Source organism: Camellia sinensis, chromosome 13 (genome assembly GCF_055761805.1).
Source record: "Camellia sinensis isolate YWXY chromosome 13, ASM5576180v1, whole genome shotgun sequence".
Lineage (NCBI taxonomy): Eukaryota > Viridiplantae > Streptophyta > Magnoliopsida > Ericales > Theaceae > Camellia > Camellia sinensis.
The window spans coordinates 122,659,733-122,674,308 of record NC_138973.1 but is presented as its reverse complement, the minus strand read 5'-3'; the positions used below and the strand labels follow the sequence as shown (position 1 = coordinate 122,674,308).

Below are 14,576 nucleotides of genomic sequence, written 5' to 3'. Positions count from 1 at the left end.
ACGAAGAAATACCTGAAGAAGACCCAAGCAAACTTGAATAAAGAGAGGAAACAATAGAGGCAAACAGGAATGGCTGGGAGGTAGACAGTGTATGCTGAAGTTGACTAATCTGAGCCCTCAAGGAAGCCAAGTCAGGATCAAGAGTCGGAGAAGATGCAGTGGTACTGACGAACGGACGAAAAGTACTTAAAGGAGGAGCTCGAGATTGCGTTTGAGACTGTTGAAAAGACGTGGCAGACATAGCCAAAGCAGACAAACACCCCTTCTTGGAACAGTGATACTTCCAATGGCCTCGCTGATGGCAGAAGGCACACTCATCAAAAGCCAGAGACATCGTAATAATCAAAGAGATTAGGAGTTCAAGTGTAATAAATCCAAAAACTAATGAGTCAAAATATAATAATCCCAAACAACCCGAACCAGATTACAACCAGAACCAGATCACAAAATATGACACATGCACTGGTACTACTAGTGTGGTCAAAGTGTAATAAGGACAAAACCTAGAGAACCAATACAAAGAGAGAGAGCTTAGTGACCACAGAACAAAGATCAGACCAAAGACGAAGAGATAGGGAGCTTCGTCAATACCAACAACGAAGTAGAGAGCTTCAATCGACACGTAATATTGAGAGATTGCGAACAACAGATGCAGAGACTGAGACCTCGAAGCTGAACCCAGATGATGTCACGACTTCGCTGAGGCAGAGACAGAGACTCGTGATCGCGATCAGACCTAGAGAGATGGAGTCGCGATCGAAATCTAAACCAGAAAAGGAGATGCAAGCTTCAAGCGAGTTTGACGAACTAGAAATCCTACCTACACAGTTCAATTATGAACCACGTGAGCCGATGACGTTGACTAGATGACCTAGAACTTCAAACCAGACGGAACAAGAGAGAGAAAGCTTCAACTGATCGTGAATCAAGAGAGAGAGCTCAATCAATTCGTGATTCAGAAACCAGAAGAAGAATTCATGAATCAAGCAGCTAGGGTTACGAACATAGCTTTGATACCATGTAAGATTTCTGAATCAAAACTGTATATTCAAATGTGTATGTTTACAAAGAGTGCATCAGTTATATAGCCCTAATCTATAGCAGAAAAAAGAAATACAAAGAAAAGGGAATTGCCTAAAATTGCCTAATTCCTAGTATACCATATACACAATATATATTCTTACAGCGACCTTATGAAGATGGAAGTAGGGTAGCCTGAGCACAAGGGACTCTCTTTCCATTTACCCAGGTCATGGACCTACGTTGGTTGCACAGGCAGGACCAAGGAAGCCCCTTTAGGCTTGGTATTAAAGCACAACATGGCTGATAGCAGGCTTAGCTGTGACTTTCGCCCTGGGAAGCTGGGGAGTTTATGGTTAGATGGCTAAGGGTGAAGGCGTCGCTGAGGTGAACATGAATATAGCTGATAGCAAGCTATGAAGTCTTGAAAATGCATGTCTTAGCTAAATCAAATTGAAAAGGCAAGTGCAGCGACAAATATTACCGCCGCAAGTGCACTTGCTGAGGAGACAAGTTGCAGCGACAAACACTCTTGTTGCAAGTGCACTTGCTAAGGCATCTGTGCCAAATAGATCGTACATAGAATATGTAGAGGGACTCGTGGCATCTTCAGCCTGGTGGTTTAAGGTAGAATATTCCATGTGATTTGTAGAGACACATGTCCTCACTTTATTTGGCCACTTGGTATCCTTTGGTACTAAGTAAAGCCTATACATAGAACCCATTTCTCAAGATCTAAGGAGAGGATTTTTGGAGACTTAGAGAGATATTGCTCATTTATGCACTGTCATTCTCTTCTTCTTGAGCCACTTGATCCACCCTCACCTAACTACTCATTCTCCAACTTCTCCAGATTTTTGCTGATTCATCCTCCAACCCATGGTTTTAAAAACCGGACCGGACCGGCCGGTTCAACCGGTTGAACCGGTGACCGGATGGGGTTCCGGTCCGGTCAGCCCCCTTAAACCGGCCAACTGTAAAAACCGGCCTATTTTTTGAAAACCGGTGAACCCACCGGTTAAACCGGTGAACCGGTCACGGGTTGATCGAACCGGACCGATTTCAATTTTTTTTTTAATTTTTTCTTTGTTTTTTTTTATTTTCTTTCTTTCTTTCTTTTCTTTCTTTCTTATTTTATATATATATATATATATATATATATAATATAAGAATATAAGAAAATTTTAATTTGAAACTCTTTTTCAAGGGTCTCCTCTTGTGAGGAATCCCATTAAGAGTTTGATGAAATTATTGTGAAAGTCTTCACCTATTTATAAGAAAAAAACTCTTTCAAAAAAACTCAAGAAATCCATGTGGGATTCAATCAAATGTATTGGAGATAATATTGAAATTTTGATATCCCTCCAAAATTTTTGTTTTCCTTTCAATCAAATTATTTGAATTAAAATCATATGGAGGGAATATTAAATATTTGATTTCATCTTCCAAAATTGAAATTAATAATATTTTAAAATATATTATTATATTTTTCAGTAAAAAAAATATTAGGACAAATATTTAAGATAATTTAATATTTTTAATATTTTTAATTTATAATTTTATTACTTATATTTTTATTTAAATATAATTTTAATATATTTATTACGTCACGGTTCGATTCCGGTTCAACCCGACGGTTGAACCGGTGACCCGTCCACCCGATGCATTTTCCGGTTCGTTCACCGGTCCGATTTTTAAAACATTGCTCCAACCATTCCAGTTTTATTAAACTATTAACATACTTTTAATTCTCTAATCATTTATTAATCACTGTTTACACCGAACCCTCCTGCAACAATTAACAAACTAATCCCTCCTTAAAAAAAAAAAAGGCGAAATAAGAAACTTAACGAAAAAGACATAATTAAAATAATAAAAAATAAAAAACCAAAGAGAGAAGGGAGAGAGTGAGAAATGTAGAGTTGATAATGAAGTAAAAAAGTCAAGCTATGAACGGTAGGATTTCGTAAATGAAACGTTTGCTTGTTGCTGGACCAAAAACCATGTGGCGAGTTTTCGCTGGTACAACTCAACGACCGGACAGCAACAGCACCTTTAAAACCGTAGCAAAACCGCGTCCCAGCACAAACATCTGCTTACCTATATCCATAGTAATGGTAGAGGTGTTTTCCTAAAACAAAAGAATGAAACTATACGTACTAATTAATATATCAATTAATGTATTAATAGATGATGTGATATAATTTTAATGATTTAAATCTTTATAATTTGGTAAATATGTATACCTGCAACAAACTGTTTTCTATATTTGGCTTTGCCATTCTACACTAATCTTTGCTTAGAAAAGCCCTTTTCACATAGCAACTTACAAGGTTTTATTGTTGGAATCTACTCACAGAGAATTAACCAATGTCTCTCTGTCATCCAATTTGTTCATTTATTTTTTTGCAGTGGATAGTACTCATATACTTTATCTTGTGAAAGGAAGGAATTTATGCTTTATAAAAAGGATGGTAGAGGTAACTAACTGTAACAATCTTACCTGGTAAGGAGAAGGAAAAGAGGGCCCTAGGCGGCTCAACAAAGTGGAAGAATCATAGGTGCCTTCTCAAGACAGGTTTGAGTCATAATTTGACCAAAACTTCAATTTTTTATTTATTTATTTTCGCCACATCAGAAAGAAACCAAAACTTCATTCGCCAAGATCCTAGTAAACAGAAGTCCAGAATAGTGGTGGATGTGAACAATGTTGCCCCATGAGGAGTTGAACCCAAAGCCATTTACTAAACCTAGTACGAGTAAACTCCCATCCTTGGTGGTGTGGAAGAAAGAACTTGCACAAATGCATGTCAAATTTAACTGGAACTGAACCTTAAGGAGTTAGTCACGTGACAAATCGAGCAATGATAAGTAATTCAAGAAGAAATGTTTGTTACAAGTTTAAATTCTATAAAGCACTTGATCCCTTGAGAGTCACTTCATGAATCAATGCTCGATAATCACCAGATATATTTGGAACGAAGAGATTATATGAATTTAAAATTAGTGGGGAAAAATTCCTATACCATCATTGTTGAAAACAAAAAAAATAGTACAAATGAGGGCCTTTTGAAAGCATTAGACTTAAAAATAAGAACAGCCCAATTTATGCAGCCACTAGAACAAAGGTATCTCTATATCCCATAATTCAATACTGTTATATAAAGAGAGAATTTTGAAATGATATATGATTAAATTAACTTTAACATCTCCTAAAATTTGATAATGGTTAAAAACCTTTCTCAATTGTTTGAACTTAGGAATTGTCAAACTTTTAATCGTGTGCTCACACTTTTTTCATAAATCAAGAACATACCTAATCAAAGCCAAATCTAGTTCCATATGCAATGAATACAGGCCCATTACACTTTACGCAAATCAGGTGAATTTCAAGGCACAACTCCAGTATTTGCAAATTGAAGAGCTCTACTAAATTGGGATCATCTTCACAAAGTTTCTACACATAGACCTAAAAAAATCCAAAAAAGTACTGTATGTATGTGCAGATTTGTTATGCATGATGGCATTGTAAACATTTGTAGATGCACACCACACCCCATGGCCTTTTTTTTATTATTATTTTAAATTTTAATTTTTTTTAAAACCAAACTCAAGAACCCAAGTTGTTTTTAATTTATTTCTCATACCCAATTGTTTTTGAAGTGTTTTTAATACACAATTTCGAATTTAAAATAGTATCTTCAATAAACAATTTGAATAATAATAATAATAATAATAATAATGAAGATGATGAATATCACAAAAATATGAAATGATCTAACGACTTCAGCCAATCTATCTCTTTTTTGTCTAGGACCTTCATCTCTAAGCCAGTAAGTGGTTATGTTTTGGATAAAAGTTGTTAGATTATCCCAAGACTTTGTGCTCAATTTTTTATTCAAGACGTGTATTGAATGCACAATTTTAATTTAAATAAGATATTAAAAACACAACTGCAAAAAACAACATCAATTTGAAAAATAAGTTAAAAGACAATTTGGGTTGGAGAAATTTGATCTAAAATGACTTGGCTTTGGTAAAACATTTCTTGCGGATGTTGCTAAATATACTCAATTTCTTTTTACACAGTCCATGCATCATAAACCTTGTACATGAAGGAGAAACTCCCATTTCTTGCACATCCTGACTACCAAACAAATATAATTGTACATTTTCCACTCACTTATGATGGTTGCCAATTTGGGTAAATAACCCATCAATCACTATAGATTTGAAGCATAATTGTACAGTAAAGATAGTTTCTCATTAAGACGGGTGAGAAATGAGAACATAATTGTCATTTTCTTGGACAAAACAATCACTGAACATAATTGTCGTTTTCCTTTGGACCAAACAAGCAGTGAAGACTGAACTCAACTACAAAACAGTCACCCAGTTCTCTGCAAGACCTTTCATGGGACCAAAAAAAAACGAACTTACTTTGCTTGGCACAAGGTATCAAAATTCCCTAATGGTGTCTTGGACATGTGATGCAAGCAAATAAAAAAGGATATGTGATGCAAGCAACTTTCCATTTCTGAGAAATTTCAATTTATTCATTATCCAGCCAGCAAACGCTTCTCTTCCTCTTTGAGTCTTTGCAACCATTTAAATCCAAGATCGCATCCAGCTCTTGCAGCAATTTCAAATTGTTCTCTTGCCATCTCCACTGGATTCTCAACAGTACTTGCTGCATCCTTCCCTGATTTTCGGGCGGAGGAACTTCTCTTTGAATTGAATTTTGTCAGAGATTCTGGGACCTCAACACCTGAGACATGCCAGCACACGACTGTAAGAAAAAAGTAGCACAACACAAATTAAAGAAAAAGTACTGATTCAAAATGGTTCAGTTTATGCTCACGTTCATCCAAAAGATCTCCAAGGATGAAATGAAAAGGGAAGGCAAAAATTGGATCATCTGATGCGATCTCATAATTGAGATATTTACCTAAAAAAATGCATAAAATCTCTGGCATTCCAAACTAACGTGAAATTTTGGGATGTCTTTTTGTTTTGTTTTAGCTTATGCAAACTGATTAGACTGAAAACATTCACCATCTTTTCTCTTTTCTTCTTCTTCTTTCCCTTATTAAAAACTGGAAGTTGTGTTTGCTTGTTTCCATTCACAAAAGCTTGAGCATTTTAATGTCTACTTATCTCCTAAGTTAATGTTAACATGGACTAAAATTTTACAGGGCACTAACAACAGTAGCAAAGGAACTGTTTCCAGTGACAGGGCTGCACTAATTGAAGCACTTGAGTGATGAACTTTACAGGGTTCATTTCTGTGCCACTTGAAGCACCGCCCGAAGGGATTTCAAGAGGTGGCTCTCCAGAATGAGAGCAACCAAAGTAATGGTTGAAGTTCGTGTGAGCAGTGACTGAATCCTTGCACCACTCAAATGGACTTCAAGCCGTGGAACTCCATGTCACCACCCGAAGAAGGGTGGATAATTTGATATCTGTTCGAATGAAGGAACAAATACACCGCACCACCCAAAGCATGGCTCGAGCAAAGTTTGAGTGGTGAAGAAACACTTGCTGTATTGAAGGATTCCGGGCACCGATTTCAGTTACATGTGGTCTTTGTTGACTCATGTACCCACCTGCCTGAGAAAGTGTTGATTAGCTGAGCTTGGAAAGGTTCCTTTTGCGTGGATACAACCTTCAAAAAGGGAAGATCGACCTGTTCAAGCTTAAATCCATGTTATTTTGATCTTCTCTATACCTGTTATTGCATATTTCACCTAAGCAATGAATACAAGTTTGATTGCAATGCATGGTTTGACTTCTTCAGTGTCCTCAGTGTGTAAGGATCTTTGCAAGTGATCTCTAGTTATATGTAATATAGCTAAAGGTTGAAGACTAAAAGAGCGAGAGAGTTCATTTTGTGTGAAGAAGAGAGAAAACACAAAGCTGCCCTGTACAACTCCACCTCTTGTTCTCTGCTACACTCCACTAACTACCTGAGTTTCCCTCTTTATATTCTTGTGTGGTATCTTGGTTGTGTATATGAATTGAGTATTTTTATTTGTGTCAAGTGTGCGAGTTTTTCTTTGTATTGAGAAAGAAAGTGCAGTGAGGTTTCACTCTTATGTTGTTGACCCGCACTTTGTGAGGTACCTTTGGCTTTGTATTGTGCATCAGTGTTTTACGAACCCTTGCTTCATGCTAGGCTTGTAATCGGATTGGATCTCAACCCGACCCAAAAGTCTGAACCTGCTAAAGAAAAAAAAATCCAATCTAACAATCCAAAAAATCCAAACCCGTTTAAACCGATTATTAAAAGGATCAGATATGCTAGAATCCGATCCGATCCGATCCGATTATCAATTTTTATAAGAAAATAATAGTAACTTCCAATAAAACAAAAGCTACAATTTTGTTACTTTGCCATTCTCATTTTTTGCCTCCATAAATTTATATACAAATTCATGATCCAAACTCTTCCTAAGGGCATGTTCGATTAGGAAGAAGGGTCAATTACAAATACACGCATTGAGATTTGCTTAAAATACAAATCGCCCCTTATGGTTTGGAAAATTACAAATACCTCATTGTTTGAATTTTTTATTTAACATAATTAACTAAAAAGGAGAAATTCCTAACTGCTTTCCTATATAATAATAAAATTACCTAAATTATGAATCAAAATATATACCTAACATCATTAAAAACTATTAATTTACTAGATAATTTATTAATAAAAAAGGCCATTTGCTATGAAATTAGAAACTTTAAGAAGCGATATGTAATTTTCAAAATTACAAGGGTAATTTGTATTTACAACAAATGTCAGGGGATGTATTTGTAGTTTACCCAAAGAAAAATGATAACGGAAAGTGAAATAGAAAAAAGTAAAACAAAAAATATATAAATTTTTGCATGTATTTATTTTAAAAGATGTGGATATACTTTTTTTAGGATTATCATTAGAATATTAGCTATCCAAGTTTTTAACTATCTCTTCTTTTTGTTCAAATTGGAATTCTTTGTATATATATAAATATATTTTTTGAGGTGCATATGTTTGGTTCAAGATTTTTACCCTACTTATTTTTCCCAATGAATACATCGGGTTGGGTCTATGAAATATCTATGATTTTTTTAGTTTAATTCATATTGTTATAATGGGGGTGTTTGGGAACCCAAGTTTGAGGCTAAAATAGCTTAACATTAAAAAGGCCAAATAGCCTCAAATAGTACCCTAAACTAAAAATTTATATTTAAAATAAAATAAAATAAAAAACAAAGCCGCCAGCAGTGGGCAGCCAGCACTGTCACGTTGACAGTGTAGGCACAGTGTAGTGCCAGCCTAGTCCCACAGGCTGAAATGGCAATTTTGCCCCTGTAGACCAATTTTGGAAAAAGTGAGGTTAAGGACAAATTTATCATTTCAACCTAAACATCATTTCAAACACATTTTTCAATACAACAACTCAAATAAAAATCTATCATATCTTCCCAAACACAAAAACTAAAATAGCCTACTAAAATAGCCAAAAAGCCTCTAAAATAGTCACTTCCGAAACACCCACAATATTGGTAATGGATTTTTCTAAAATTCTAATCCATTTTGGTTGCAAAGATAATGTCTAGAACCCTCAATTTGCATAAAGGAAATACAGTAAAAAAACAAAAAATCAAATTATCAAACTGTTTAAAACCATAACTCAAAAAAATGAAAATCTAAATGCATCAAATTGGATTTCTGAAATTCTTGGATTCGGATTTGGGTCATCTATAATCAAATACGACATATATGGATTTGGATCGGATTCGGGTTGTGCCTTAATAGGATCGGATTCAGATTTTGACAGATTCAATCTGTTTACAGGCCTGCTTCATACACCTAGTTCGTAAGGGTGATTTATTTGTAAGTGAGCCAAGCTTTTTTTTTGTATAACTCAGTATCCGGTCCACTAGACCGACCAATTCGGGAGATCAAACCCACTATCCACTAGCGGGGGGCCCAATCAAAGCCGGGAAAAAGCCCCGTATGGACTGACCCCAAGAAAGTATTTGCACCTAAGAGGTTTCGAACCTGAGAAGGGAGCACACCCCCATGCCCCAGGCCTTGACCACCAGGCCAACCCCTCGGGGTTAAGATCTAAACTCGTAACAGCAGCGAGTTTGTTTCTAAACTGCACTCATTGCATATGGCTGATTTTTCATTAGAGCCATCACTACAGAGCTGAATCTGAATCTCGTGAGGTTCAGTGGAAGATAAAATTCAGAGTCAAGAGGAGGCACTTAGCCACTTGTGTAGTGGGGATCGAACGGGTGTTCATGGTGTTGAGGGCTCAAGTTGAGAGTGCTTCCTAGGTGATGAGTTGTAAGTCACCCAACTTGAATCTTGTATCATTCTCTTGATATATTGGATTGCTTTACTGGCATAAGTGCCCACAGTTTTTCACCTTGAGAGGGTTTCCATACATTCCTTGTGTCATCATGGATGAAGTTTTTGTTATGACTTTATCTTGCTCAACACTGGCACACAAAAATCATTGTGGAATACATTGGTTGGAAAATTCACTGTCAAAGCCTATTCACTCCCCTCTAGGCTTGTTTGGTTATCCATTACACAATTTCATAAATAATCTCCCTCATGGAATCATATTGTGAGCAGTGAATCTCATTTTCATATTAATCATATAAAACGAATATTAAGTTGGGAAGAGCTAACCTCTTAGAATAAGGGATCCATATGCTATAGCTGCACCAGCATGTCCCTGCAAATGTGAAGAGAATAAAATAAGACCTCTTCAAAAACAAAAGAACTTTATCCATAAGTCAGATCCTGCAGAAATGGACAAGAATACTCGATTTCAACTTTTGAAAGTGGTTTAGACACAGCGAACTCCCTACATCAAGATTATGAGTATTTGTCTGTTGTACAGTTGATCTTATTGGGCATGATACTTCATAAATTGAACACATCATGCTTGCAAAAAATTAAAGAGAGCTTTAACAACAATAAACATGACAATTTACAACTTCACTTTTTTCAAAGTTTGTTTGTTTGTTTGTTTGTTTGTTTGCTTGTTTTTTGGTTTTTTTGTTTTTGTTTTTGTTTTTTCTCTCTTTCTATTAGGATGGTAATTGATAACTATACGGTAACTAAATCTTAATTTTCTTTACAGAAGCGTGTTAGATCCTTTCAGTAGTTTTCACATTTTTTAAGTAGAGAAAGGTGGACTTTTTTGAAGGTGAACAAACTAAAATCACTGAATATTTAAGTGTTGACCACCAACTTATCTAAAAGCTTAAGCTGTTAGAGAGAGGGACAACTTTATTATTTATATTATATTTCCAACACTGAAAGAACTGTCCTCTATGTCATAATTCAGAACTCATGCATTTTCGCAATTGTTTTTTTTTTTCTTTTTTCTTTTTTCTTTCTTGAAATCAGACAGTGTAAGCAGTTATAAGTGGTGTACTACTTCACTGTCTGGCCTAGAGGGCAGATATGACATTTCACTCAAAAGATATAAAACATCACAAGTGGCTCATACACAGGCATGGCTAGGATAAGTAGCGGATCCCACATATTGTTTTATTACTGGTCACTAAAATCTCGATGTAAAAGTTGATCCAAGTGCTTTAGAGTCATGCATAAAAGGAATTGAGTCAGATTCAAGTGCCTGCCTAATATTATGCTCTTGAATCTTATGACGTTTCCAGCTGAGCAAATATATTCCTGTTTAAGCTAGAATTCCCAACATAGACAGAGAGCAGATTCAATAAATGGTTTATAACAATATCTAAATCCATAGCTACAAATATTATAAAGGGGAGAAACTACAAACACCAAATTGAGTATATAAACAAGAGCCTTTGGATTCACATAGCATTCTTAGATTCATTAAAATTCACCAATGGACTGGCACAAGACTTTTCTTTTGGATAGCCAAATTCAAGTTACAATTTGGATAAAAAGCTCTTTTAGGTAGCTCATGAGACTCAATTATCTATAGCAAAACATTGCCTACTAAGGATTTTTAAAAGTTTAAATGCAAAAAATTGAAAGGCCAATTTGGCAATCAATTTCAAAATGCAAAAAATACTGTTGATTACTGACTAACATATGTTATTCAACAATACAAATCCACAATTAAGTTATCAATAACATTTCAATGAACAGAGAGATTAGTTTTTTAAACCTTCTCTGATGCTCTATGGAAACACCATAATGCTGATGCAACATCTTTCTTCACACAGTCACCTGTCAAATATACAGCACCTAGAAGGTAAAGAGCACCTGGATGCAACTAGAACATAGAAATCTCCAATGAGATTCTGAGACATATCTGGAAAGCATTCTTAGTATAAGTGTGATTTTGGGAAACATACTTGATCAACAGCCTTCTCCAAATAATAAAATGCTTGCTGATCTGATTGAACGTAATCATTCTATTCAAATACCAAGCTAAGGAAGATCAGAACATCATCATCATCATCATCATCATCATCATCATCATAATAATAATAATAATAATAACTTAGAGAATGCAGATATTTCCACTTTGAGAAAGGTACACAAACAAATGAATGATCACAACCATCAGTACGCTTGTGAACCACATAGCCTCATAATTGTATCCATAAAAAAATAAAAAATCAACAGTGGTAACGTGAAAATCAAAGGAATTGCAACTACAACCAGCAAATTATGATACTATTAATTGGATTTCACTGGGTCAGGACTCAACAAGCTATATGGGTTCATAATCAACTGCCTCTGGTATGTTTCTCTTGCATAACCAACGAGGTATATTTTTCTCATCACTAGTGCCTCTTATTAGATTAGCCATCTATTTCATGTTCTGTGCCTCCTGATGTCTCAATATAGAACCCAAAGAAGATTAATGCAAAATAATGCAGCACCCATGAGGACAGACAATCATTGATCTCAGATAAATGCCAAGAGAAAAGATAAAAGGTCCATAAATTGATGTCAACAGTAGTATAATACTGTAATGGAAGTATCAAAAACCAATAAATGCTGCTCAAAGCAAAAGCATGCTATTGAATATCTTTTGTTGAAAGTCCAAGAGGTTTAACTAAGCCAAAGAATTGATCATGTTTCTAAATATATAATGCTTGATATATCTATTAGTTGAAACGTCATGCACAGCAAGCCTAACCTCAACTCTCAGCTGGCAACCCAGTTCATATTGTGCATCCGGATCACCCATATCTGCAGCTTCCACTAACAAAGCAGCACCTCTATTATGATGAAAAAGGCAAAGGGTGTTAATTATGTATTTAACTGCATGTGGATGAACAAATACGGGTAACAAAGATATATAAAGACGTTTTGCAAATGATAGAACAGAATAAATCAAAACGTTAGATATTCAAATACCCTGGGCAATGGGAATAGATATGTGATCCATGAAGAGATAGAGGCGAGTTTTAAAACTTTTTCTCTTTTGCTTGTCTAGAAGCCTTTACCATAGCAAGTTAGAATGCAGATCACTATTTCGAACTGAAGAACAAAAGCCATCATATATAAAAGTGAGAAGTTCCTTACATGGCTTTGCATGCCCCCGGGACATGGTATTTGAGATGCAATTTGGACAACCAATATCTAGCATGGGTGTTCGAATTGTCAGCCTCCAAAGCCAACTCAAAGTTCTCCTTTGCTGTCTGCAATGAAACCAGCACAAGAAATTGAGAGAATGTCATCACAAATTTTCTCCATGGAACAAAATCTGCAACAGAATGAACTAGAAAGCTGAACAGAGAAGTAGAATTTATCAAATTAGTGAAAGGAGAGTCAAATAAATGAACAACAATTGATGACAGTAAACCAAAATAACATAAGCCCAAAACAAAGATGGAAAAGGATAAGAAAACACATTTTGAAAACCCGCTCCAGGCATCTCAAGATTAAGACGGTTTTATAGTTCAGAAATTGACATCTCCTATGTGCCAAACTTGAGAAAAATGATTTCATCAGTCTTAGGATACTGGCATACAAACAAAGATACATCCATACAAATTAAAAGGGAACGGAACGCTAAAGACCGCCCTTTGGGTGGTGGTTTATGTTAATATATGTGTAAAAAATGTATTCAAATATGTGAAAAGTGTACGGAAATATATGAGAATATGTGAAAATGTGTATTGGAATTCTATTTTTTTGGGGTCATTATTTGGTCCTTAATGGACACCTAGTGGCCGGTTGTTAACAGGACCTAAATTAAAAATATGGAAAAATAATAAGACTATTCAGAAAAATGAATTTTTGGTTTCAAATTAATTTTACCCGAAGGAGAGGGATAAGACGTTTGTCCTTAAGTTCTGCATAATCAATGACTCTATCAACTTCCTTCAAGGCACTCCAACCTTTGGCTATTAACTCCATTGCCTTCTTATTTCTATTATGCAGCGCTCTCTGCCAAAGAACATAACAACACAAGTTTTAAAAAAAGAAAAGAAAAAATCAATAGGAACAAAATGAGAAAGCAGAATGACTGACCCATTGATTGAATCGTGGAAGATGATGACTGTTCTGTTTCAGAGTACCCTTTACAAAGAATGACCACAACATTGTTTTTTGTTTTACTTTTTTTTTTGGGTGCATGTGCGCGCTGTGTTGGAGAGACAAAAATCAGACCATCACTGCACTCAAGTAGCTGCTTGTATTAATCCTGGTCTAGTTTAGCAATTGGATCAACCTACTCACATGAATAATATCTCAGACGAGCTAGTAGTATAGCCTATGATGGTAACAAAATAACACATTGTAGCTAACAGTGGTGTATATAACCAGGAATTTCATTCAGAGGGATCATTGAACAAGTCATCATCATCATCATCAGTGCACAAGTAAAATGCATTCAGTATTTCTAATCAACTTCCAAATATATAAATTAAGAGTAAAATGTAATCTGGAATTTGTAAAAGACTATGAGACCAAGTTCCAAAAGCTCAAAACAAAAAGCAAATGAGTCCTCAGATATTCAGTATATGACAAATTTTGGCTACATATATATACTAGCAGTAAGCACAAACAATAGCATTTCTAAGTGTCAAAATTTGGAACCCTAGGTCCTATAAACTGCCAAAAACTGGCTGAGACAGAGAGAGAGAGACAGCTGAGCTTGCCTTGGTGCGTCTCCGGCCAAAGGGGAAGGAAATTTTAGTCTGAGAGAACGATGCACCACACGCTGCAAATGGCCCCCATTATTGTAGTCGTTTGGGGTTATCTTTTCCAGCTTTCACATTTAGTAATATTAGTAAAATAAATAACTTGATTCCTAACATTACTCTTTTTAATATATTCATGAAATATTTAGTAATTTTTTTTTTTTTTTTAATTTTTTATAGGGATAATTTTTTTTTGAAAAAAAAAACTTCAAACTTGATTATTTCATAAAATAAAATTAAAATTAAAATTTATCAATTTATATTATAATATTTAATTTATTTTCAATCTAAATTATTTGTTTATTTTGGTCAAGTAAAGCGACGATTTTTTTTTTTTAACTATTAAATTCAATATAAGTATTATAAAATGTTTAAAATATTATTTTTTTGTTGAGTTT

At 35.1% G+C, this 14,576-nt stretch overlaps 1 protein-coding gene across 4 annotated transcripts; it reads right to left on the bottom strand.

Moving 5' to 3' along the window:
• Positions 1-5,262: 5,262 nt before the first annotated feature.
• On the bottom strand, positions 5,263-14,283 carry LOC114284535 (binding protein). Of its 4 annotated transcripts, XM_082903323.1 has the most exons (10): positions 14,137-14,267; positions 13,508-13,706; positions 13,295-13,423; positions 12,557-12,672; positions 12,168-12,249; positions 11,374-11,433; positions 11,184-11,291; positions 9,707-9,752; positions 5,882-5,968; positions 5,263-5,788 (listed from the first exon to the last, which is right to left on the bottom strand). In XM_082903323.1, exons 2-10 carry the CDS (start codon positions 13,610-13,612, stop codon positions 5,580-5,582), a joined length of 942 nt encoding a protein of 313 aa, XP_082759449.1. In that variant the 5' UTR covers positions 13,613-13,706; positions 14,137-14,267; the 3' UTR covers positions 5,263-5,579. The 4 variants fall into 4 exon arrangements, with proteins under 4 accessions (XP_082759449.1, XP_082759451.1, XP_082759452.1 ...); XM_082903325.1 differs by lacking the exon at positions 5,882-5,968 and having other exon boundaries at positions 14,137-14,283; XM_082903326.1 differs by lacking the exon at positions 5,882-5,968 and having other exon boundaries at positions 13,508-13,619; positions 14,137-14,264.
• Between the last annotated feature and the right edge of the window lie 293 nt (positions 14,284-14,576).